The sequence below is a fragment of the Gavia stellata genome, chromosome 18, assembly GCF_030936135.1.
Source record: "Gavia stellata isolate bGavSte3 chromosome 18, bGavSte3.hap2, whole genome shotgun sequence".
Taxonomy (NCBI): domain Eukaryota; kingdom Metazoa; phylum Chordata; class Aves; order Gaviiformes; family Gaviidae; genus Gavia; species Gavia stellata.
Genome location: NC_082611.1, coordinates 3,762,219 through 3,788,462, shown reverse-complemented (window position 1 = coordinate 3,788,462; position 26,244 = coordinate 3,762,219). Strand labels below are relative to the sequence as shown.

The window sequence follows — 26,244 nt, the reverse complement described above, 5'->3', positions numbered from 1 at the left end:
GTGACCCACAAACCCCCTCTGGCCAGCCAAACCCCATTTTGGACCTGGCTGATATCTTCATGCGAGGGCAAGGGGCAGGATGAATCCTTCCCAAACAGCACATCATCTCCAGGCTTGAGCAATAAGCCGTGCACAGCCCCAGAGGGCTTGCGGAGCTGGGAATGGAGGCAGTGAGTCTACCAGGTGTGTTTCAGGGCAACTCCAGCAGTTGCTGCTCTGATGACCCCCCTGAAACCATCCCATCACTTCCACAGTTAAGGGCTTGCCTTGCTTGAACAGCCTCCAAAGTCTGCTAGCTGTCACTGGGGCCAAATTCGGTGTCAAGGAAAGGTAAGGGAATAACACAACCATGTTGAAACACCTGGGCAAAATAAACTTCACACTGCAATCATCTGGAATGGCCTTGGCCCATCGGGTGGGCTGGCAAGTGCAGTTGGCTGGTGTCTCATCCCTGTTCTGCTGGGGGTGAGCTGCTTCTAGGGACCCTCCTCCAAAACCAAGGTCCAAGTGGGGCTTTTCCAGTCCCCTGGGTTGACCTTGCTGTCTCCTTCAGGGCCCGACTCATGGGCTGCGCAGGCAGAGCTGCCCCCAACGAGTCCCACAGGACTCACAAACTCGTGACACAGAGCAGAGCCAGGACCGCCAGCGATGCCAGCCCTGGTAGGGCACAGAGGGGTCTGCAGGGGGAAAGCGTGATGTAGGGCTGGGACAGATGAGGCCTCTTTGGCTCTCGCCGCAGTTCCCCATCGGTGCCTCGCTGTGGCCCAGCGAGCCTCGCTGACCCAGGAGCCAGCAGGACCACTGGGCACAGAGACTGTCCCTCCGTCAGCTGTGTTTTTAATTAAAGGCAAGCACAGCTTCCCAGACAACAAGCGACTATGTCATTCGTGCAAGAGACTGCCGAGACATTCCGCAGCGAAATCCAAGTCCTCTGTGTCGCTAAGACATCAGCAGAACACACACATGCCCTCCACATTGCCCGCATTCAATTACAGCCCCATTCAGTGCAAGCTTTCTTACCGTTTCTGCAATAAGCAGTAGCTGGGACAAACGCAGAAGGGCAAGGGCAGGTCTCGGTGTCACTTCCAGGAAGGCAAAGCTCTTAAATACATGTGCAAATTCCAACCTGAGATCTCGGCGCCTGGGAAATTACCCAAAGTACTAAACAACCCATTAGCTCTGACCCTGGCATAATTGAACCTGGGAATTTAGTAAGAGAGTCTGTCTTTCCTAACAGCATTGAAGATAAAGCCTACCAGATCGCAGATAAATTGCTGGCATTGAGGAAATCTTCTACAGTAAACCTCTCTGCTGCACTCAGAACGTCAAAGGACGTATTCCCATGGTGTACGGTGCATCAGTCATACAATACTATTAGCTAGCACAGGTGGTATTTAAAGAGATCGCAGATAAGAGTTTAAAGAGACTGCTTGCTAAGTGCACAGATAATCCTGCTCTTCTACACAGGAAACTGCGGCTTCTTAAAAACCGGTTTAATTTTGTTTATGAGTTTTACAAGAAAATTAAACAATTCTGCTGTTACATATGACCCACCCTGTGCACACAGCCCTCCTGTCACCTGGGCTGCTCACAGGGCAGGCGAAACCGCCCCCAGGAGCGGAGCAAGGAAACCTGTGACACCCCACCGATGATTTTGACCACGTTGCCGCATCCCTCGTCTTTATTACAAATCCTGGAATGAATCTGCTGCCGGCTGAAGGTATCCAACCATGTAAAAGCAACACTGCAGAGTTAACATCCCTCACGCCCCCACCCTGGAGGGGCATTTCTTTGCATGGATAGGTAGCAGTAGGGTTAGCTCCTTACCAATGGCTCCGCACACAGTTAAGCATCAGGATAACAGCACCCAGGCAGTAGCAGGCAGCATGTGGAGAGCCGAAGACTCGGCTGAGCGCTCGCGTTTTGTGCTCCCATCTGGCTACCTGAAGAGACAACAGAAAACAGAGCGGGTAGTTGGGGGTGCCGGGGTGCGTGCTACCCCAGGAGCGAGCCCCGTGGCCTCGGCCCCACGTGAGGACACACACCATCTACATGGCTTTGTGTGAGAAGCCAGTGGAGGCCACTGATGGGACGTGGCTTAAACCAAGCCTGGGGATGAAAGGTCCTTCTACCCATGCCAGCATTGCCCTGTTCACCAGGCCAGCCAGCAGCACTGAAGCACTGGCTCATGGAAAAAAAAAAAGCCCTACACATCAGTTTTGGGGAATATGGGGCTTGGACAACATATGTCCAACGAGGCTGAGAGTATTGCTAAGGCTGTCCCTGGGCCACCACAGCCAACATGCCCATGCCATGGAGCCTAGCATTGCTCTCCTAGAAGGAAAACAGATGCCTGAGTAGGGGATGGACCACAGGGACACCCAGCTCTCATTTTCTGGACTCCACCATCTCCTACATCCAGCTGTAGGGATCATACCTGGCAGGAACAACCCCTCCCTGCTCACTTCCAGAAGAGGCTGTAAGCAGTCCCCCCAGATAAGACCTGCCAGCTTGGCCCCGAGAACTGCTTCCACTTGTATAGGCTGAACCAGCTGGCCTTCGTCAGCACTCAGCAACTGCTGTCATTAAGGGCTCATCCGCACTCCTCACCCATCCCTGCACGGCTGTCTCAACGCAATCCATACAGCACGTCAGCGACAGCCCAGGACTCACACACACGCAGGCAGGCAGCGTCTCCGGGGAGGCATTAGCATCCTTTATGTTTTTTCTCTGGGTGCAGTTTTAAGCTCCGCGTTCTGCAGAGCAGAAGCTGATGGGCCCCTGCCCAAAATGCCTCGCAGCTGAGGAGGTGCCCTCTCACCCTGGGAGGCTGCTGCACGCAGGTGGCTGGAGCTGCTCCCAAAAATCTGCAGGACTGGATCCACCCAAGTCACCAAATCCAGGACCCTCATTCCCAAGCTGATGAAAATCCTTACAGCTACTTTGTTTTCTACCCTTCCCGTATCCCGCAGAAAGCTGTCGCTGTATTTATCGCCTCTTTTAGGCTCTATTTTCAGGCGCCAAGCCTGGGGTTTGGATCAGACCCTAAATTCAAGCCAAGCAGAGCACACCTGGGCAATGAAGTGGGAGGTGGGAGTCAGCAGAACATCTCGCCCCAATTTGCTTCTCAGACAGGGCTGGCACTTCATTAGCTTCAAATGCACTTCACCCCCTCGCATGGAGCCCGGGCAGCTTTTGGGGGGCACCTGCAACCCAGCTATTCATCTACTCTGAATGCATTTGGTGATTTATTGGCTCTATTCAAGCGACAAGCAGAGAAAGGTTGCTTTGCAGGTCTTGCCTTCTTCCCAGGCTGATACAGAAGCACAAAGTGCTGCCGGTGGAGGGGGGTTGCTGGCTTCAGGAGGGGAGAACGATGAAAACCTCTGATAAGCAGGGCACTGATTTCACATGCTGAGAGCTGATTCAATTAGTTATGCAATGATTGCTCTGAAATTACAAATCCACTCATGACAGAAAGAGCTGCTTCACTGCCTTTTTCTGGCTGGTATAAATAGTTTGTATTCTAAATTGAATTTAAAACACTGTGCGTCATGCTGCTGCTAAAATGGGAACTGCTGTTTGAGTGCTGTGAAAGAAAGAAATATAGGGTGAGTTACCACCTTGGGAAAGTAAAAAGAAGTGACCATACAGGTGACTGAGTCACAGATGGAAAAATGCAGCCACGTGCCAGTTATCTGTACCAACTTCCTAATTCCCTGGAAATTATCCTGGCGGCGTCTGCATGGATGGCAGCTCCTGGCTCGCTTCGAGAGCTTCGCGAAGCATCTCAGCCGGCGGCAGAGCTGAAAGGGAAGGCAGCGGCACCGGGATCAGAGGGGAGAGCCCGTGTGCCGCTGGGAGCCGTTGAGGCCGCCTTGTAATTACCCTCGCCTTTAGAAAGGCACGTCTGGGCAGCGACGGAGCATGGTGGGGCGAGGGGACGCGTTTCCGAGCCCTTCGGAGCTGGCTCAGCTGCATTGGGATCGCTCCCAGCACAGCCCAGCTCGTGCTGCATCACACTGTTGCGAACTTCCCCGGCTGGGACCGAGACGCCAACATTTATTTGGCTGTCACAGCCTTTGGATGGGACCCCGGTCTCCTTTCTGAGCCCACGCGGGAGTAATCATGAGCAAAGCGGCGCGGGAGCCTGCGTGGGGCTGGAAGCGGCGGCGCCAGCCAGGCCCCGCGGCGATATTTCAGCAACAATTAATTTGTTCCGGTTCTGGTTCTATTCCTTGAACAACTAATTAGTTCTGGCTCGGTTCTAATTTTCTAATTTTAGTCATTTCTAGCTAATATTAGCTCTCATTTGACCCACGGCTATGCAGCTGGCTTAATGGTTTTATAAAATCATGAGCCAATGTGTTATTATTTACTGCATGACGGATGCAAAATGCTCTCAGCATCCTCCACGGCCATGTGTGGGACACGGCAGGGCTGAGACCGGTGGCCTCCCGGGGACTGCTGCAGCCGTTCCCGGTGTGCCGTTTGCCCTCCCGGCACCGTGCTGCCCACAGGCGAGCACAGCATCGGGGGGAAAAGCCCCATGCCACGGCTGTGTGCCCTGGTGAGGGAGGGAAGGGAACATTTTTATTCTTCTTTCAACCTCCAAGTTTGGAAATGGAGTTAATGCAAAGTTTCCTGACTTACCCAAGGGTCAAAGCAATAGAAAAATTCAAGACTCCTTTTCCAAAGCTCCCAGCCTTCTGCTTTCACTTTAGGATACAGGGTGAGGGCTGTAAGTAATTTTTTTAATGCTTCTCCCAATGCTCATTACCGAAATAAATCAACGAGCGGATGTGGTTGCAAAGCCAGGGAGTGCTCTTGGGTCCCATGTTCTGCCTTTGGCAGGCCATTTCGGTGCTGGTCGGGGGCAGGCGCAGCCAGCTGAAGTTCCCAGGGAATCGCCGCCTCCTCTACGTAAATTCGGGGCTGATTTCTACGTAACCGAACCAAACCATCTCCCTAACCGCTCAGGCAAGTGCGTAAACAAAAATGAAAGCACCGGCACGCATCCCCAGCGGCTAGCCTGATGCAAAATGGAAATGCTCTGAGTTTTCTTTTCTTTTTTTCGGCAGGCAGAACCTTCCCGAGCCACCTCAAGAAGGGCCACAAATAACCATTCAAAAAGCAATTTCATCTCATGAACCTGCCTCCGCAGTTGATCAAGGGGAAATGCTCTCTACAGCTCTGTGTGCATGGCAGACCATCGCCTCTCATTAATATTTAGTATTTGTTTCAAGGAAATTGATTATTTTTGTCTGCCATCCAGGGAAGCTGGCTTTTGAACACGCTACATTTTAATTTGCTCAAGCCCAGCTCTGAAATAGAGACTTTGTTCTGTTTCGCATGACTCCATTTCTATATCTAGCTCGCCCCAGAGATGGGGAACGAAACCAGATAGCCCAAAGGCTCAGCTCTAAGGGACGTTTTGCATCTCGATGCTAATCAGCCGCTCTATGTATGTCCTCACATCGCCCCATCGCCATAGTATCTGAAGAAGACCGTGTGGGTGCTGGTGAATTTAGCCTTGTGGCACGTCTGGGAGGCTGGGGTGGATTAGCCGCTCCCTACAACCCAAGGGAAACTGAGGCACTGGAGGGTTGAGGCGAGCAGCCGCTTCCCAGCTCTCCGGGGAGCAGGGTGGCAGAGCTGTGTCCACGTCCCGAGAACTCCCAGACCCATTGCCCACCCAGGGAGATGCTCTGCCCACTTCTGGGAATGTTCTTGCCCTGGCCAAGCTGTTGGCATAAAACTGTTCAGTGCCCAAGCCTGGGCTGGAGGAAAGATGACAGTGAATAGGATACGCTACCTTCACCGTACCTGTCACGCAGTATTTGCCAGCCTGAAGGATTTTGCCCCATCACATGGGCTCTAGGAAGCAACCCACCGAGAGACTTAAAGACTCAGAGATTCCATGAAAAGCCCAGAGGAAAGAGAATCAGCTCCTAGGGGCATGGCTGCACCCTGGTCCCGAGAGGATGCGCGTGCACAAGGTGAGCACTGCATGCACGGACGTTTCAGCCCAAACTCAAAAAAGGCCTTAAGACAAAACCGACCTGAGCAAATTTTTAAACTTTCTCCTTCAGCCTGACCTCTCCTAGGCCAGCCGTGGGGGTGCAGCCTCCTGTGGGTGCTGGGGCAGGAGAAACCCCGACTCTGGGTGGCTCCGTGTGAGCATCTCCCATCGCAGGAGACATGCGCTGGCTAGCTCACAACCTGATGAAAGGGCAGGAAACTTGATGTTACCCTTACTTCACCTACGGGGACCAGAGGCGCTGACTTGTTCCCTTGTTACAAAAAATCCATTTTTCCTTTCTTTTTCCTGGGAATCCCCTGTTAAAGCGTAATAACATTCTCTGCTCTCTGTCACTGCTCAGATGCTGGAAAACAACCCTGCTTGCAGCTACTACATTTTTCTAAAAGAGAGGGAGGAAAAAGATACACCTGAGCACCCGAAGCCTGCCTGCGATGCTCCCAGGAGCGAGCAGGGAAGCAGAACCGATGCAGAGCAGCAACAGCAGAGCAGGCTGCAATGTAAATGCACGTCCATCGCCCGCCTGCGCACGCTGGGGCTGGCTGACCTTTGCCGAATGCCAGAGGAGCCAGCCTTTCTGGCTGTCCCGAGTGACCGCGGAGGAAATGAGCGTGGCCTGACCTTATCCCTCCTAACGAACCGTGCTTGAACCCCTGCAGTTGGCAGCACTTAGTGCGGACACTTTATTGCCTGCGTGCCGGCAGGGCAGCGCTGGCAGCACCGGTTGAACACCACGGCCAGGCTGAAAGCTCCAGCCTGGGCTCCTGCGGCTGCTCGAGGCAAATGTCCGAGTGCTCGTGCTACTTCTAAGTGAGAAAAACTCTGCTTTTCTAGGAGATTGCAAACCTCAGGAGAGACGGGAGGGGAAACCGCAGGGCTGGTCCTGGGGGGGATCGTGCACGGCAGCCCTGAGGGGTGTGCGGGCGCTGTTCTTGTAGCTTGCCAGCACGACACGGGCACAGCGCTGAGCCCCTGGCACAGGAGAAGCACCAGCCGAGGCTGGCATGTGCCCATGTGCAACCTCATCCGAAACATTGGCCTGCCGAGCGCCCACCCCAGCACTGGGCACCGGCACAGGCTTTCCGAAGGCATGTGCAGAAAACGCCCCGGGGACCAGCGTGCCACTGGCAGCAAGAACATGATTAGCAGGAGCTCTGGGCAGCGAAGGCAGGAGAAAAAGAACAGAACAAACCACGGTTTAATTTGTACAAGCTGGTAATTATAGTTGCTATCTGTCTGAAATCTCTATTGAGTTTATTTAAATATGTTCTCCGTGAAGGCCATTCAGACAGGAATTATCAAGGTGTTGCAGCAGAGGAGATAATGCCATGCAGTTTTCAACAGATCAAGGGCTGATTAGGAGGAATTAATTAGCTGCTTAAACAGTCCTTGACTCGCTGCAGCAATTAGCCATCACCTCCCCACAGTCACGTTCCCCGTGCAGCAGCAGCGGCGATACGAAGCGCCCCTCAGCAGAACCGCCTTCCCTGCACTGCTGGGGAGCACCGGGCCAGCCCCGGGCGGGCGCGTGGCCCTGGGAAAGTGCCCTAAACCCACGAGGTTCAGCCCGTGGCTGGGGCTCGGCAGACGGGCAGTGATGCACTGGGCTGCGGTGACTCTCTCGCACCCGCCGTGGTGCCCATCGCCGGTCGGTACACGTGCATCTGCTGTGACTCCCAACACGAGGCAGACAGCAGATGTCTTCCCTCTTCCAGCCTTTAGCGGGCCAGTCCCTCGTGCATCCCCCATCCACCACCTCTTACATGCTATGAGCCACCAGTTCTCAGCTGCGCCCCACCACCGGGGCCAGCAGCCTTAATCCCACGTGCCATCGCTTGCTGTCCCTTTGGCAGGGCGGGAGCATCGCCCCCATCTCTGCCCATCCGAGCTGTCACCCAGCCTTCCCCAAGCCCTTATCCCACCCCTGCCGCACTGCTGGGGGTCCCTCGCTGCTCACCCCTGCCCTTCCCGGCACAGCCTGTGCCGCAGGACCCCTCTGCAGGGCGCAGCCGAGGTGGGCACCGGCTCCAGGGCTGGCTGGGAGCGGGTGCTGCAGGGCAAGCACTAAACCATGGGAAAAGCTGGCGTTGCGGAGCTGCCTGGGGAAAGCAGGCTGAGCTCTCCCCAGCCGGACACTTTCCAGAGGCAGGAGGAGAAGTCGGTGCTCAGGGGTGACCGTGAAACCACTTTCTGTCCCTCCTGCCAGCGCAGCACCCCAGGGGAGCTGGGCACAGGCTGCCAGCTCCTGCCAGCACCCCAACAGGCTCCACTTCGTTTAATTGCTTCCTGTCTGCACTGGGGAAAGCCACAGCAGCTCTGGACTACCCCATCTAGAGACCGAGTTATTTCTCTGAAGGCTTCTCAACTCGCAGGCACTCAATTACAGAGAGCCATGAGACGGTAATGGAGCCCGAAAGCTTTTTAGCAAATTATTAAAGCGCTGTGAAGTTCCCCCACTAAGTACTGGAGCAGCGGCTTCCAGTTCATGCAATTAAAACACTGAAGCGATATTAGAAGAGACAGGCACTGTCTTAACAGTTTCCCGTGAGCTGTAAGACAACACAGGCCGGAGACTTCACCCATGCAGCTTGTAAAGGTCTTTTTTATGGTAATGCACCAAGAAAAGATGCACCCAGAGCGGGACTGCTGATGAGCAATGCGCCCTGGGGACAATGGGTGACAGCCCATGCACGTGGAGCTGGAGCAGGGCAGGGAATCACCATTGGAGCCTGGAAGCTCCGGGCACCCCGACCTGATGATCAGAGACCTGACACATGTCCCAGGAGATGGGGACGGGCTGGCTCAGCCACAGAAGGTCTCCCCAGGAGGCTACACCAGTTAGTTTTTCCCCTTTCCCACTTCCCCACTGGTACAATGGCAATAACAGCTGTCAGCAAGCCACAGCCAAGCAGGACGGCTGAGCTCATCCGTGTCTGCCAAGAGCTTTCGGTTTGGAAAGGAAGGCATCGATTCGACTCAGGGAAGAGTTTTCCATTGCCTTTCACGAGCTCTGGATGGGGGGGTTGTTGTTTATTCCAGCCAAAAGAAACAGCAGCGGGGTTTCGGAGAGACGGGGTTTTGGTACGTAGACTCGCTATGCAGCGATACTGCAGCACGGAACAGCCAGCTGGAATGGCGGGGCTGTACACCCAGGTGACGAGAGAGTTTCACGGAGGGAAAAACCACACGTTTGCAGGCTCTCACAGTGGAACCGGAGACGTGGAAAGCACAAAAGACTGCAAAAAAATAAGAACGTCCAAGGGGCTGAAGAAGACAACTATCTACAAGTGGAAAGCGGGGGGGGTCCTGTCCAAAGCCAAGGGGATGGTTGTGGAGCTGCAGCGCTGAGACGAGCCGGCGTGACAAACCCCCACTGCCCGCAATGCCCATCGCCCAAACGAGCGGGTTAAGAGGACAAAACGCAAGCTGGAGTGCCTCTTCTAGTGACTCTTTCCCAACAAACGCGGCCGCTGACGGGGTCAACAGGGTCCAGTTTGAGCACTTCGACACGGAGAAGAGTCAAGTGACTCCACTTCTTTAGAAGTGGAAAGATGACTGTTAAAGAAACCCAGCCTGCCTCCACAATGTGTGAGTTTAGCCTAAAAAATAACCCCCGTTGCATCCATCCTCAGTGAAAGTAATTGGACTGAAATGGCACAGGTCACCTCAGCTAACAGCCTTGAGTTGGGGAAACAAAACAAGGCAGCAGGTAAACAGATAAGGGTTTCATAAGGACTAGGTACGCTTTACCTCAAAGCCATCCCTTGAGATTACCTCCACACGAGTCTTTACCTTGAATCCACTCATGATAAAGAGCTAGATAATAAATTTCATTTCTCTAATAGTGTTTATGTGATTTGTCAAAGTACCATCTCATTAGCCGGTTGCAATAAAAACAAGCCCCTGCTTAACGTACGCCAAGGCAGCCCGGGTCTGTTGATGTTCCATGAGCCACATCCTCTCCTCTTCAATAAAAACAAAAATGACATGGAATATGGGCTGTATTTGCTAGCAATTTCCAACACAAAATCTGAACGGTTTCTCCTCAAGGCAAGGAGCTCACGATTTATGTCCGAAGAGATGGAAGCGGAAGGCAGGTGATTTTGAGTAACCCAGAACGAGCTGCGTTAATTTTGAGTGTGGGCATAGGGAGCCCTTATGAGCAGCTCCCCAAGACTGAGCAGGGGAAGGGCGACGTGCTCCAGCCGCAGGGAACCAGCATGGACAGCCTGAATGGACTCTCCCGGCCAACTAAACCCACAGAAAAAGTATTTGCAAAATAATGATTTCTCCAGAGTGCAGCACGGGATGGAGAAGGAAGGATCTTTCCAGTCCCAGTCTGGGACGTGGTGGGGATGGCCAAGCACCGGGAGGGACACAGGCTGCATGGGGAGCAGCCAGGACCCACCCAGCTCCTCTAAACCAATAATACAACCAAATAAAATAATCTCCCAAGATCAGGGAAAGGCAGAGGCTGCCCATACTCAAGTACTCGGGGCTCTGCTGGAGCCCAGAGGGAAGGCAAGTGCTGCCAGATGAGCATCTCGTGCACAGGAGGGGGAAGCATTTTGCCTGGTATTTTACCAGATCTTTTTTCCTCATCTTCCATGCTCAGATGACTTGGACCACACTCAGCTTCCCACTGCACACAGTTCCCACCCAGAAAACCACAAACTTCATATTTTCATACATTTTTCTGAAGTTTGGAGCGTTTTCTCTGAGCGAAACAGGTCTGATTTTGCTCCGGCAGTCCATAGCAGGCACCTTCCCAGACCAATCAGAAGCAAAGGCGTGTGTCGGTCTCTTGGGTGACTGAGACTATTCTGCCCATCTCACATCCTGTATTTGCTTATTTTTTTTCCCCGTTGCTCATACTCATGCAACACTAGAAAAAGCAAAGCTGGGGAAAGTGCCTGAAGCGTTACACACACAGCCGCTTTACCGAAACAGGCCGTCTACCCAAAAGACCCATTTTCAAACAAAGCGATCCAACAATAGCACTGACGATGTTTGAACTGGCATCGATTTAGAAAGGCAAGCTCTTTGCTGCACCACACCGTCAGCAAGTGCTCAGTACAAATGCCACGTTACAAGACAAATGCCTCTCTTTTTTTTAAGACTTCCCTTCTATTTTCGTGCCTCCGCTCCGTTGTGTTATTTCCAAATCAGGCCCTGGATCCCAGCAGATCCACAGTGCTGAGGTCAAATCCCTCTTAATTCGCTGCAGACTTCAACACCTTGGGTTTGGTTTTAAATGTGAGGACAAAGCTTTTTATCTCCGTCACAAAGCATCTATCCTGCTCTTCAAAGCTTTCCAACGATTGCTGCAAACACCTAGTTCAAATTGCTGTCACCGTTGCAAATAAGGTCAGCCTGATTAAACCAGTTATTCTAGCTGGAATAAAAATGAACAGTCTTCACCAAGTGCATCCTATGTAAGAAATACCCTCTTACAGAACTGAGACAAGTCTTCACTGGCTGCGGGTAAAAGGAGATTGAGGTCACCTAACGACTCTGACGTTTCTCGCAGCCTCTGATTCATTGCAAAGAGACCGTATAAAGCTATACCAGAGATGGCAGCTCATTCAAATGCCTTTTTGCTCTCCCACACGACCTGTATTTAGTTGCGGCTCTGATATGCGTTCGGGTACCAGGGGCCATGTGAGCACCCAGCTCTGCCACCGTGTCCCCAACCAGCTGGACCTGCAGATGTGCCACTGCCTGCAACCAAAAACTGGGGCTGGATGCCGCTGTATTTCAAGTCGGGCAATTCTTCAAGCAGATGTGGCCCATGGGAGTGGAAATAATTTGGCTCTGTTGCCTTAAAGATTAAATCAGAAGCTCCAGCTCACCCAACACACAAGAGTAAGACGGAGCTGGGAGGAGAGAAGGGGATGGGGAAAGGCTGGGGGTGATCAGCAAGCAGAAGCCTCTCGAGACGCAAACACATCAACACGCAACCACACAGCCCCACGCGGAGGAGGAAAAAGCAGCCGAGCCATCCCAGTGCTGCCTGGGATCTTGTGTTTGATGCGAGGGTTTTCAGACTCGGGCATCATCTTTGCAATTTGCTCTCGTTAATAGGTTTGCTTGGATTCCAGCTCAGCCCAGCTCATTAGCCACAATGCCGAATCGGACGCTAATTCTGGATCACTCCTATTGCTACAAATAAATAATAAAATTGCCTCCACGCAGGGGTTGTTTTCTTCCTCTCTCCCCCTAATGCAGGCCTGGTAGCATCTCATGTATCCGTTAATGAAGTCCATTATATCCAGAGTTTCTCAGCAAGTAAAAATTTCGATCATTAGCCAGTGACTGACGAGAGACAGAAGCACCATTTCTGCCCGGGCTGGCAATAACAGTACGCCAAGTACGCGTCCCAGCGAGTCGAGCCTTGCTCTCCCGTAATATGGTACCCAATGTTCTTCATTAGCATCTCTCTTTTTAATAGAGCAAGACAGCGTCCTGCGGCAGGTCGTAATTACACACAACAATTAACTCAGGGAGAAACAATGACGGGTGTCGCAGAGGCACATTTTGCAGCGAGGTTGTCAGAAGGTGAAGTGCAAGATGATTAGGAACATTTTAAAGCCCTGCCTAAAACCAGAAACAAAACAAGCGGAGGCACAAGTGACAGCACGGTAGAGGAGACATGACTGGTTTCCTTGTACACTACTTTGTAATTTTTGTTTTAAATAGTAAAGAAACAGAACAATTATTCTCTTGGTCATAATACCCCAGTGATCAGGGCCAGCAGTCTCAGACCAGGACTTCTTGTGCCATTTGCAAACAATACGCAAAGCCGGCTCGGCTTCTCCCAGAGCTGCAGCCACTCTCTTGCTGCCCTTTTGTGAAATTAGGGTTTAATTCTCTGGAATAAGTCTGCTAATAAGGACTCCCAACACGCCCGTCCTCTGGACAGCGTGTACTCGCTCATCGCTCCCGCAGGGGCTGTGATGGGAGGGGGGGACAGGGAAGGGGGGAGAAAAAAGATAAATACGCCTCGCAGAGCACAAAATGCAAGAGAAATCTAAAACCCCTTCGCAGAGTAGTGAGAGTTCGTTGGAAGGGAGGTACTGATTGCACCGGCCGCCCTCGGCGCAGCGCCGATTTCGGCTGGAGGGCCTCCCGTCCCCTCGCTGCTCGACATATCACGTTCCACGCTCCGTGTTAAGCCTCCCCTGGGAACATTTCCCACGGCGCCGAGGACACGCATGTTTGCGATGCTGCCGTCGTCCCGGCGGCCAACAATAGAGAGGGACAATTTGATCTTTATGTAACACGGGCAGCCGCGCGCTCTGTTCCCCTCTCCTCGGGGATGAGATGTTCAAACGGCGCGGCACAACAAGTAATAACAATCTGAAGGGTTAAATACAATTATCAAACCCCTCGGGCTTGCTGGTGTTATCTCTGGGGTTCCTGTGGGTGTTGATGGGTGTAACCACGTGCCCCACGGTATTTGTTCAATGCAAGAAACGTAACCCAAAAGCGCAGCGAACAATCAGTCATCCCCAGACCCAGTGATCTGCACCCCAGGGGAGCTCCTACCCACTTTTGCAGCCTCAAAGCCCGACGCTGAGATGCACGTATGAGCCCGGCATGCAGTGCTCAAACACTCTTACAGTCTTTTGCTCCATGGATTTGTACCGGAGCCCTGCACCGAGGTGGATGGGGGAGGCTGAGCAAGTCCTTCCAGCTAAGGATCCCCGCACATCCGCACCAGGGACCAAAGCCTGACGGGTACAGGCAGGGAAGTAATGTTCCTCAGTCGGGCAATGCGCTCGCTTTGGCTTCCGAGTACATCAATCTCTGGAAAATGACTGCACGACAAAGTCTCGAAATGAAACTAATTCATTGCTGCTCTCCAGCCTTGGGAATCAAATGAGTAACTCTGCAGTCATTAAAACAATGTCCTGGTAAAAATAAACAGGAAAGGGCACTTAATAGGAATGCATCGTAGTTAAAAATACTGTATCTCGTCTGAGGTCATTAGGTTTTTAATACGAACAGCCACGTGTGCCCCAAAGTGATCTGATTTGGTACTACTCCAGTCCTGTTCCAGGTGTAACACTGTAGTCACAGATGGATGGACGGGCTTTTTTTCCCCAGTTTGAAATCCTCCCCGGGATTTTGCAGAGTCGGCCTCACCCCAGAAAACAGCTCTGAGGGAAGAGGCAGGAATACGAACACCCGACTACATGGGGGGATTTGGGGTCCCTCTTCTCTTCACCCAGCAAGACTGACGAGGAGGATGCTCAACTTTTTCTTTCTAAAAGGAGCATTTCTATAGCAAAGGAGAAGCTCGAGGCAGAGGCAGTCACGCTGAGCACTGGGCACAGAGCTGATGCTAGAGAAAGGGCAGGAGGCGAGAAAAGTAGGCAGAAGGAGTTCTGTAAAGGATCATAAAAGCTGCATGGACATTTTCCTTCCCTGAAAATGTCTTTGTGCTTTTATGGCAAGGAGCTGCCACAATTACAGCTTCTTTTATAAGCGAAGCACAAACCAGATAATGAGCAAACCTCCCACCGCACAAAGGAGGCGACGAAGGCGTTCTGTGAGTCCTGACGGTCAGGCTTCCCTGCAACAGCTGAAGGCAGAGAAAATTGCTAAAACCCATCTCCATTTCACCCACTTCAGGGGTGTGAGCTGCTCACAGCCTGCTTTTTCTTCCCAAAAGCGCAAAAAGGATCACACCAAAAATAATTGTGCCTACACAGAGAGCAAGTGAAAACCCTTCAGCCAGACAAAGCAGCAGCTCGCACGTCCCGACCTGCAGAACAAGCCCACGGCTGCATCATCCCTGGTCTGGAGGAGTAAAGGGAGGGAACAAAAAACGTGTTTGCAAAGAAAAAAACCAAGTAAGACATTGCCAAATCCAGACGAGTAGGTAATGCACCGTGGGCGTTCATGATTTCAATGACACATGGGAAAGTCAAGAGCTCCCACCAGCCTTCCTCTCCTTGAGCCTAACATTCGCTGGGAGATGGGGGCAGTTCGATGAAGCCACAGGCAGCTGCACAAGCCTGGGGCTTCCAGCTTTTTTCTGGCAACCAAATTCCTAATTTTCTAAGAGAGCTGCCCCTCTTTCCCTGCACATGAGCAAGCACGGAGGTTCGGATGGCTTGGCAGGGAAAAGGAAAATCAGGCAGCGGCTTGCTGGGTAGGGCTACTTCATCCCACTCCGCAGCCCTGGGTCGGGGCCACCCTCTGAAATCAAAGCCCCTTGCTCTGAACAGCCGGTGCACCGCTGCTCCTATCCCTTTGCAACGTATCAACCAAAGCCACTGCCCAGGCACGCTCTATGTCCATAGCTCATGTCCTCCATCAACGTAATACATCAGCACCAGCTTCCAAAAATATACTATTTCTCCCCGCGTTGGGGTACAGGTGTTTTAAAGCTTTGTCAGGGTGCCTTAGAAAGGGGAATGTAAGGGAGCCGATGTAGGCAGGCAGCCCTGGGGGGAGTGCAGATACTTGTTTGCTTTAACTGAGATGAGGCTCCTAATATTTACCAGGAACCAGTGCCCTCCAAGTGCTGCTGTGATCGGGCTGCTGAACTATCTGGTTTCACACTCAAGAGAGCAGGGATGTGGGTTGCTTGTGCCAAGTGCCACTTCCAGCTACTCGTGTCATTGGGGACACAATATAGGTGGAAAAGAGAAGGAAGGGTTTGCTTTACTGATTTACCGATCTACTTTACTACCCATTTGCTACTGCCACGTGCACAACTGGAGGTAAGTGTCCCCTCGGAGTTCATCAAAAGGGGAGAATATAGAGAAAACGAGGAAACATTTTCTCTGGGGTGCCAACCCTGTGTGCCACCAGCCTGCCGCAAGCCGGATCCAGCACCCGCACCATGAAACCCCAATGCCTCCCTCCCCACCACGAGTCCCCAGGCACGCAGGAGATGGAATTGCATCGTGACGGAAGCCGGGCAGTGGGTCTTACAGAAATAACCTCCTAAGAGCAGACTGTGTGTCTCTGCATTTCTTCGTCAAAGCAGCCTATTTTGGGAGATCCCGTCCTTCTGGGAACTGGGCAGGCTTCTCCTAAATGCTCTGCGCCACGGCACAGCCAGAAAACACCCAGCTCACGTCTGCGACTGCGGCAGGCACGCAAGCCGGGAAGCCCCTGTCCGGCCCCTGGACAGCCAATGTCCCGGGGGAGGCAGTGGGTTTCCCTGCTCAGAGCTCCAGCAGCTCCCAGCCCGGAGGCTACAGAGATGCTGCCAAAGCCCAGGGCCACACGGCAGGACACGCCGTCTTCCACGCCTCCCGGTAGATCACACTATCTTTTTTGCCTCCAGCTGCACTTTTTGCCTTGTTCCATGGGATGCAGGTGGTCATAGATTTGCCATTTCATTGATTAACATCGTTGAGCAGCACCTCATCAAGGAGGAGAAAGTATTCAGCAGCAGCACAGCAGGATAGGGATGGAGTGGGACAGAGAGGAAAGGGCCTCTCCCAACTTCTAGGGTCTACAGTTAATCCTGTGATGCATATGGAAACAAGGCTCTTGGCTTAAATATATTTTCTTATCTTTTGTGCGTGCGCTGACTTATTCCAGCAGAGCTGCCAGCAGCCCACAGTTTATTTTTAAAACACTAAACAAGAAAAGTCCAGTATATACAACAAACTCCCTGGATTTCTAGAGACGTATTCTGCAGAAGCTAAAAAAAAGGAGGCTGCTTTTCGGGTCAGCTTGGCTGTGATCCACAGGGGACTGTGCGATAAGAGACAGATTCTGACCTCAGTTTAGAGAAATGCTGAGCAGGCATGTTGCGCACCAGCTGCATCCCAAATTCACGCTAGGAACGGGCACAGAAACCCAAGCACACCCCGCCTCGGCAGGTACCCGTGCACGGTGGCTGGGCAGCTGTTCAAATGATTGCCACCACCTCGCCTGGAGCCCTGAGGGCTGAGACCCTGCCTGGCTCGACACACAGATGAAGCATCTCAGCTCACATCTGCCTGGCCAGGCTGGGCTCCACGATCCCCCCCATCACAGGCAGCTCAGCCTGCAAGGACATTGTAAAAAGATATTGCACGGCTTCTTAAAGAGGATTTAGATGAAAACACCACCACCCCTAGCTGGGAGGCTGCAGGGAAGCGGCGCTGGGATGAAGGATGTGGCTCTCCCTCAAGGTGACAGCAATCAGCAATCCTAATTGTGTCACTCCAGCCGGCAGGCCGGAGGATGCGACCCACTTTTGGTGCCTGTTATGTGGCTCGCAGCGGTGCCGACACACTGGAAAAGCTAAATTTAGGAGCCAAACAGGCATAGTGTTACACACCCGGCCAGGACGCGCTCTATTACAAGACGGCCGGATAATCGATGCCGTCTGCTCACCGCACGCATTACAGCATCACTGCAAAGCCCTCGCCGCCTGAGTGGGAAGCGCTACCAAGTCACTCGGAATAAAATTGCCACTCAATGCTGTTGGGGGAGGAAAAAAAAAAAGCAAATCCTCACCCTTTCTCAGGCATTGTAGGAAATGGAAACGGCTGTTGCTGCCTGGTAGAGAGTCCAATTACGAATAATGTGCGTTCTCTCCCTGCACAAAGGATGAAAGGCACCAGAGCTGGTGGTGACTTTCTAAGACCGGAGATGTAAGAGCGAATCCGAGCTTCGTTGCGAGCGCAGCTTTCCCCCAATAAAGAAACGCTTTCTGCAGTCAATTGCCTTGCAGCATAGCTTGAAGCCCTGCTATTGATCTAGCATCTGTTATAAGCAGATAATCATCGTTACTGTGCTGTGGCTTCTACAACAGAATCTAAAAGCACTTTCCAGAAGATGGTTGAGGGCTGGTTTTCTGCTCTCAGCCACGGCTGCAGGCAGGCAGAGGTTTGCGGGGGAGCCCACGAAACTCTTGCAGGTTTGCAGAATTTCAAGGCCAGAAAAGACCATGAAATCACACTGACTCCTTCATCTCCCAACCCGGTAAACTTCAGCTAACCGAGGCGTACTCCCCGCGAGGCTCTGCCTGCCGCTCCAGCCCCGGCCCTCGCACAGCCGTTTCATACCCTGCAATTTCCTTTCCCCAGCGAGGTGCTAACACACCGCCATCAAGCCACCGCTCAATCCTTCCCTTCTCGAAGACAGACAGGGAGAGCTGCTGAAATCCCCCAGCATCAGGCATTTGTCTTCTGCCCCCAGAAGGTTTCTCGGAGTTTGACTCACTGAGGTCTGAATCCGACAGCTCCCGAGCTTCCGGCCACTTCCCAGCAGCGTGGGGGAGTTTTGGGGCCGAGTTTAGCAAGAAGTGGTCAGAGGTAGGTGAAATTGGGCTGCCAGCACCTGCAAACTCCCCCCTCCCCACCAGCACAAGCTCTTCTTACCCACTTGGCAGATTCCTCTAGTCTCCAAAGAAGGAGAAAAGGATGGGAAATTAAAAATAAATGAACCAAGAGATACACATCCATCAGGAGCCAGGCGTTGTCAGCCCAGGTCCCTGTGCAACTACTTCTTTAATCAAAAACTCATGCGGTTTAAACACTTGACAGAAGTCTAGAACAGAGATCTTGTTACCCTGAACAGGAAAAGCTGCAACCTTGAAGAATAAAATCACGTTTGTCTGATGGGGTCTATTTTCCTTAAAATCATGCTAAATTACGCTAAGCCTGTTCCTAACCGTGACATCTGAGGTTTCGCCCTGCAGATTCCCTCAAGAGGCATGGGTGTCTCGAGGGGTCACCGGAGGTGACGGGAGGAGCAAGCTCTCGGGCGGCAGCTGAAGATGTGCCATTTCTAAATCGGTCCGTGACGCCAGCCGTAAATTTTTAAGAGGCTCAAATCAAGAAAAGGATTGCTGATGGATGCGATTCCCACTCGAAACTCACTTGCATGGTGATGGACGTCAGACTACCTGGCTCACGGCTATGCCACTTGTTTGTTTGCTATTGAGAGCGTGTCAGAATCCTTCCAGCTTTCTAGAAACTCCCTGTGTGCCAAGGCTCAGCGAGCTCTTTAAAGCCTCCCGCATGCAGGTTATCTGCCTCTCCTGGCTTGAAAAGGTTTGTCCCCGAGGAGCTGTTATTTAATATCTTCTTCAGTTACCAAGGGATGGGAAGTTTCTCCCATCATTCTGCGGCTTTCCAAACACAGATGGGATTTATTGAAGTTTCTACCACTCTGACCTCATTAACGTTTTACAGCACAGCTCCAGCGACGCGCCTACTCCTCGCTGGGTGCCCCTCAACAGCCTCACAGCGGCTCAGGTCTCCCGGCTGCAGTGAACATCCCTGGGGAGTTTTAAGCGACACCATCCCCAAAATGGCTCTACCGCTGCGTTTCGGGGCCCTGCCTGCACCCTACCTCACACGGGATCGTGGCTCCCAGCAGCTCCTTTCGTAACAGCCGCGGTGGGTGGGAAAGCAGAGACAGCATGAGGAGGAGAGATGAAAAAAAAACAGAAAAAAAACAGAGAATAACACAGGAACGCATCCAAGCTGTGCCGTGGACAACGTAACCTGGGGGCCATGGGGGGCGAACGGGATTTTAATTGGCACGGAGTGGGGGGGAAGCAGAAGAGGGGGTGTGAGCCCTGGGTTTGGTGGGAAAACGCAGCGAGCGACCCCGGGGGACATTCATGGTACCCCCTGGCACATGCCTGCAGGGAGGAGGGTGAGAATGGGGAGTCCTGAGGCTTTTTTTTGGTGAGCTTTTCTCCCCTGTGGAGAACAGGAGGGAGCATCAGCACAGCCCGGCTGGAGTCCTGCAAATTGCCCCACTTAGGCTTTGGTCCTCTAAATTGCTCTCTTAACTGAAGTACATAAATAGACCCGACAAACCTCAAGGTTTTCTCCGGCACCACGCTCCCCCCCACAGCCTTCGGAGTTCATTCTTCGTCCCCAAACCCTGCAGGTTTTGTCCCAAAGAAACATGCCTGGTGCTTACCAGGGCAAACGCCTCGCTATGCTCGAGGCCTCGAGGTGCGCCTCTCCATCGGCCGAGCACGGTACGGAGCCCGGGTTTCCCCACCGCATATTTATTCAGAGGCGCTGCACAGCGAGGACAACCCGGCGCCAAACTTTGCAAGAGGCAGACCTGGCCAGAGTTCAGCAGAAACGGGGAATTAAGACACTGAACTAAATCACTGCATCCCCACCCAATTTCTACCCAAATCAGGAATTTCATGCACAGAAGGGTTTTTGACCAGGGTCCCACGTTACTTATTAAGCACAGAGAGCAGAGAGTGCTTGGCACCGCACAGAAATCCAGTCTTTGCACTAAAGTTCCTGCAAGCCCAAAGTAATTCAGATGCAGAAGCAATCTCAGCTGCTGGGATGGAACTCAAATAGCAAAAGACAAAGGGAGCCTGTGCAGGGATGCAGAGAAAGAAAGAAGAGCTGCTGGCTAGGTGCAGGCGGGGAACACTGATCACATGGAAAAAAGGATGGGGAGGAGGTAAGGGAAGCATGTCAGGGAAAATCCAGGGATGGCTGGGGCCACTCCTGCTAAAACACACCTGATAGCCGGGGCTTGCTCAGGGCTGCAGGTCCCACAGCCCCCCTGCAAGAGCCTTCCAGCAGTGCCTGGAGTAAGCCATACACGGGGACTGGCAGAGCCTGGAAACGCCAGGGAGATGCTGGGGAGCCTGCGCAGAGCAAGCGCATGGAGGAAGGCACACGGACTGCGAGAGCCAGCCGGCTCGCTACAGCCGGGGAAACATCTAGTGCCACGCTCACCTCCCCAGAGCTTTCCACCACCACACCAGCTCAGGTTGCTGACTGCAAACCCATGCAGAGATGCCTTCTGCTCCCAGGCGCAGGCCCTGCACATCTTGCTTGCAGTGCCACCTGCCGCTAACGGCAATGCTCTTCAGACGCTGGAAGGGGACAACAGCAACGCAGAGCAATGAACTTCCTGCTGTTACATCAGCTTTCCCTGTCCTTTAACAGCAGCCAAACTCTTGCTCCAAAAAGCAACGCTATTTCCCAAGCTGCAGGCGTCCCCCGAGTCGCAGGCGTAGCAGCAGACGCTAATAAAGTACTTTTTTGTTTCCCTTTTATGCAGTTTCTCGCTGGAGCCGGTCTCTCTCCCCCCAGAGACCACATCCTGAATCTTCTTGTTCATTGATTCTTTATGCTAAATGATGACTCCGCAATCGAAATAATGTGGCATATTCTAGTTCGCATTTCAGACACCGTGAGACTTTTTAATAATGAGTTGCATGAAAAATTAGGGAGGCTGCAACAAAGAGCCCCGACGGAGGCTTCCAAAGTGACTCACAGCCAGGAGAGCCTCGCTTTTCCAAAGCCCAGCGTGAGGCAATCTCAAGAGCCCCTGCGCTCAGAGAGAGCTGAATCCTCCCCCTCTGGAAAAATAAGTCCTTTTTAAGGAGACTTCCCCAGGGTGAGAATCCCTGCGGGGAGGTTTGGCAGGCGGTTTTGGGAATCTTGGCTGAGATGACATCCCGTTCCCATGAGTGCTCACGGGGAGAAGGTTTCGCCCCGCACCTCAGCTGCACTGCCGAGGGTGCTGCAGGGTGGGAGTCACCTTGTCCTGCAGCCAGCCTGGGCTCCCCGCTTGGCACATTGGCTCTGCAACGCTCCAAAATGGGGTCGGCGATGATTCTCGCTGCTCTTGCAGGGAGGTAGCAAACCGCAGCGGTGAAGGCCAGCGGAGACTCTTCCAGTCTCAGCTCCCGAAGCGCTATGGCACCCACAGAGACAGCGAGCATCACCCGTGCACAGGTATCCCCACTCCTGCTTAGGGCTGGCTTGCTGCCAGCTCTGCAGCTCTTTGCCAGACTTTGCAGCATGGTGGAGGGGGAATTTCTTCAGGTTAACTTCTCCCTGACTGTTTTTGCTTCCTGCCATTCACACAACCAGCTGCAGCGGGCAACGTACCCAGTACAGCTCCCCGCCGGGTGTTAACGCCATTTATGCTCAGTCCCATTGGTGACCGGTGCCCGGCTGCTGGGGTGGAGGATGCGGCAGGAGGTGACTGAAGGATGGGTTTGATTGCTCTGCCCCCTCTCCCAAGCTCAGCTCCTAATTCCTTCTGCATCCCACACTGGCTCCCACCCTCACCTCCTCTGTGACACCCATCACAGCCACCCCCTGCCCCAGGAGCTCTCTCTGCAGCACAGCTCCCTGCCTACCCACTTCTAACACCTAATAACCGAGCACTGCTCGCCTCACCCAGCCCAGCAGACTTCCCCAAAAAAGGCTTTTGCTCCAGTGCGGCCCAAAGGAGATCCCCCCGCAGCTGGCAAAGGAAGGCTAAAAATAATGGGGCGGCCAGCGCGCAGGCAGCTCTTACCACATTCCAGAAGAGCGGGTTGAAGGCGATGGAGAGGACAGCAGCAATGAAGCCAGAGTCAGTCACGTCCACGTAGCCGAAGAGCCGCGCCATGGCTGTCACATCCACCTGGGGAGGAAGAATCAGTTACTGGGGGTGCGGGGTCCTGCGGGGGCACCGGGCGTTGCGCCCGAATACGGAGCGCTTGATTTCAAACCAAATGCATCAGCTGCCCTGCAAGAGCAGACGAATCTTTTAACGGCCCCAAGCAACACGTTGTTAGGGCTTGCAAAGCACTATGTCAGGGTGCAAAGCCAAGAAGAGGGATGGGGGCTCCTCCAAGCCGTCTCCCCCCACACCTCAGGGGCACCGGGCTCTCAGGGAGCCCCGCGGTTGCAGCAGCACCCAGAAGGACACGGGTACTGCGAGGACACTGCTGCTGTGAGGACGAGCACCAGCCCTACGGGGCAGCTGCCAAGCCAAGCGTGTTTCCAAGCTGCAAGAAAGGAAGCACCGTTTCACAGCGCCTCAGCGTCCCCAGGGACGAAGGACTGTCCCAGGGATGCTGGGCTGCGTGGAAACTCCAAGCAATGAACTGTGTCAGCCTCAAACTTGCCTTCCATAAAGTGGGAGTGATGCAAACCCCCTCCACAGTGAGGGGGCATGCATTTGCATTGTAAGAAGCTGCAGAAGACCCTCCTGTTTTATTTCATGACAACAACAACAACAAAAACCCCTTAAAGATCGCTGGTTTTCCCCCCTTTCTCCTTTTAAGAAAGAGATATTTTTCCCAGGACAGTTCCCTGATATTGCCAGCATTTTTACGTGCAATAAGCCATGCTGCTTCTCCCTCCCCGCCCCCTCTCCCTGCAGTGGTATTTGGATGAAAAACAGCCAGAGCCTTTTTTTTTTTTTACCAAAAATTTTGAAAACAAAAGACAAAATAACCCAGCCCAAGCCCTTCCCTCGCTTGAATGAAAATCAAGACAACACCGAGCCGTGGAAGGTTTTTGCTTCCCAAACACAGCTGTGTTTGCAAGTCCTTTGCATGCCAGGGGACAGGAAAGCCTTGAAAAGGCATCGGCTCCACCTTGCCCATCCAGGGGAGAAATTCCCACTGGCTCTTCATGGGTTCTTTAAAGGAACCAGAGCTGCAGTGGGATTTATGGAGAGGGGCTGCTAAACCTGCCGTCTCTTGTACCCAAGAGCAAAGGCCCTGGGAATGGCTCCCATGCTGTCCCGGGGCACGTCCAGCTGCTCCGGGTGCCTCCCGCACAGCCGTGACCGCCCGCGGTGCAAAGCGCACGAGCAGAGGCTGTACGGCCCTGGGGAAATGGGGGGACCCCGCGGGGGTCTGTGGCTGCCTTCAAACGGCCCCAGCTCCCCTGGGCTCCTCCATCCGAGCCCTCAGGATGCAGTTGATGGCAAGGAACGAAGGGAACAACCCCCAGGGCCTGATCCTGACCCATCTCCCCCTATTCCCACTCTCCCCAGCCTCTCCCCACCTCCCTTCACCCCCGAGCAGCCCTTCGCCACCAGACTTCATCCCTTCACACCGAGCGCTGTCAAGCTGTAACCTGGGCACCGAGACAGCTGCTGGTGCCGGGGCCGAACTGTCTGGTCCCGCTTCAAGTGCAAACCCGTGGGACCAGGACAGCTTCTTTCCTCTCGTTTCGTACGGCGCTAGGCACACCGCCAGCACGGGCTGAACAAAAGCTTCTTGACCTACTAACTCCTGGCTGGCAACATCGTTAACATCGCACTCACCTTCTTTTCTCCTCCTCAACAACCAAATTCGCCGCTGTCAGCGGGAGGCAGATTGGCCTGTGCCTAGTTTGTGCTTTTAGGGATAAAAGGGGAGCCCGTTAGGATGAGCTGTCTCTGCAAGCTGCTGGGCACAGAACATTCAACTTTGCCCCCTCCTCCCCGACAGGCGATAAATAACAGTGGCAAACGCTGCCTGCTTGCCCGCAGCCCCAAAGTCAGGGAGGGCGAGAGATGCATGGGCACCCAGGGCGAGAGCTGCGTGGCCACCGGGGCAAGAGCTGCACGGGCACCCGGGGCGAGAGATGCACGGGTACCCGGGTGAGAGATGCACAGGCACCCGGGGCGAAAGCTGCACGGGCACCTGGGGCGAAAGCTGCACAGGCACCCGGGGCGAGAGATGCACGGGCACCCGGGGCGAGAGATGCACGGGCACCTGGGGCGAGAGATGCACGGGTACCCGGGGTGAGAGATGCACAGGCACCTGGGTGAGAGATGCACAGGCACCCGAGGCGAGAGATGCACGGGCACCCGGGGCGAGAGATGCACGGGCACCCGGGGCAAGAGCTGCACGGGCACCTGGCTGAGAGATGCACGGGCACCCGAGGTGAGAGATGCATGGGCACCCAGGGCGAGAGATGTACAGGCACCTGGGTGAGAGATGCACGGGCACCCGAGGCGAGAGATGCACGGGTACCCGGGCGAGAGCAGCACAGGCACCCGGGGCGAGAGATGCACGGGCACCTGGGTGAGAGATGCACCGGCACCCAAGGCGAGAGATGCACGGGTACCCGGGCGAGAGCAGCACAGGCACCCGGGGCGAGAGGTGCACGGGCACCCGGGCGAGCCGGCGGCAGCACCCACGGGACTCCTGTGCGGGTGTGGGTGCCGGTGCAGCCCTTGCCACATGGCCAGAGCGTGCCGTCGTGGCCTGGGTGGGAACGGGCCAGGGACGGTGGCGGGTGCGCCTCGGGCAAGGGGTACCGAGCGTCCCCGGGGGGTTACTGCCACCAGCTCTGCCGAGCCCCGCGGCGGCAGCGGCAGAGGCCGGGCTGGGGAGGGGGTGTCCGGCCCCGGGCCGCCCCCCGCAGCCGGGCGGCAGCGCCCCAGGCCGGGCCCGTTCCCGGGGCCGCAGTGAGCCCGGCGCTCCCCGCCCGCCCCCCCGGCCCCGCCGGTACCTGGCCGTACTCCAGGCCGCCCAGCCCTTCGCAGCACTCCCGCGGGAAAGGCCGGACCCCGCCCGCCGCCGCCGCCGCCGCCGCCGCCCGCCGCCCCGCGCCCGGCCCGGCCCGCCCCGCCATGGCGCGGGGCCGCGGCCCGGGGTCGCCCCGCCGCCGCCGCCGCCGCCGCCGCCTCCCCCGCCCAGGGCCGGCCGAGCGCGGAACCCCGCGGTGGCGCTGACGGGAAGCGTAGTCCCGCCTCCGCCGCCGCCGCTCTCCCCGGCAGGGCGCGGGGGGAGCCGGGCCTGGCGGCCGGGCCGGGCCGGGCCTAGCGGCGCCGGGGAAGCACTGACCTCGCCGCGGGCCCGGCCGCCTCCGTCGCGGGCTGCGAGCGTGTCTCCGGCCGCGGCGGCGGGGAGGGCGGCCCGTTCTGCCGGCCCGCGGACTTCGACCCTGCCCGGTGAAGCAACCGGGCCGCGGCGCGCCTCGGCCACCCCCCGCCTTCCCCCGGAGCGGGCGGGACGGGGCCCCCCGGGGACGCGGCTTCGCCCCACCGCGCAGCTGGCGTGGGGCCGACCGCGGGGCCGTGCGTGGGGTGGGGGTGGAAGACCCCAGAGGGGCACCGGCGCTGCACGGGGGCAGAGGCCCGGCCCGTGGGCAGCGCGCCCGGCCCGGCCCGGGGGAGGGAAGCGGCTCCGCTGGTTTTCTGCTACTGGAAAGGCTGCGGAAATTCAACGTTGCGTGCCCACCATTACTCATTCCAGGGCAAAATGTAAAGCCATCAAGTCTGGATCTATTTTAAGGACAGTCCGCTGCGCCCTATTGCCTTCAGCAGGTGTTAATTTATTTTTTTTTTTATTGCTGTTATTATTCACGCTAATATTATTTCTCTTCTTCGCTCCTCTCTAGGATGTCTCCAGTTAACGCACCTCACGGGCTGCAGTCCCAGACCTGCCCGTGCGCAGGGAATCGGGTAGTATCACCCCCGCAGACCTCTGAGGGTCTCCGCACAGACCATCCGCTTTCGCAGACCCT

General features: G+C 54.8%; 1 protein-coding gene across 1 annotated transcript in view; it reads right to left on the bottom strand.

Moving 5' to 3' along the window:
- Positions 1 to 25,276, bottom strand: part of PEMT (phosphatidylethanolamine N-methyltransferase) — a 43,020-nt gene extending 17,744 nt beyond the window's left edge. Inside the window, exons 1-3 of the mRNA XM_059826421.1 lie at positions 25,228 to 25,276; positions 22,307 to 22,414; positions 1,828 to 1,943 (exon numbers count right to left, since the gene is read on the bottom strand). Coding sequence (XP_059682404.1) covers positions 1,828 to 1,943; positions 22,307 to 22,399 — 209 coding nt within the window. The 5' untranslated portion in view covers positions 22,400 to 22,414; positions 25,228 to 25,276. The remainder of the gene's footprint in view (positions 1 to 1,827; positions 1,944 to 22,306; positions 22,415 to 25,227) is intronic.
- Between the last annotated feature and the right edge of the window lie 968 nt (positions 25,277 to 26,244).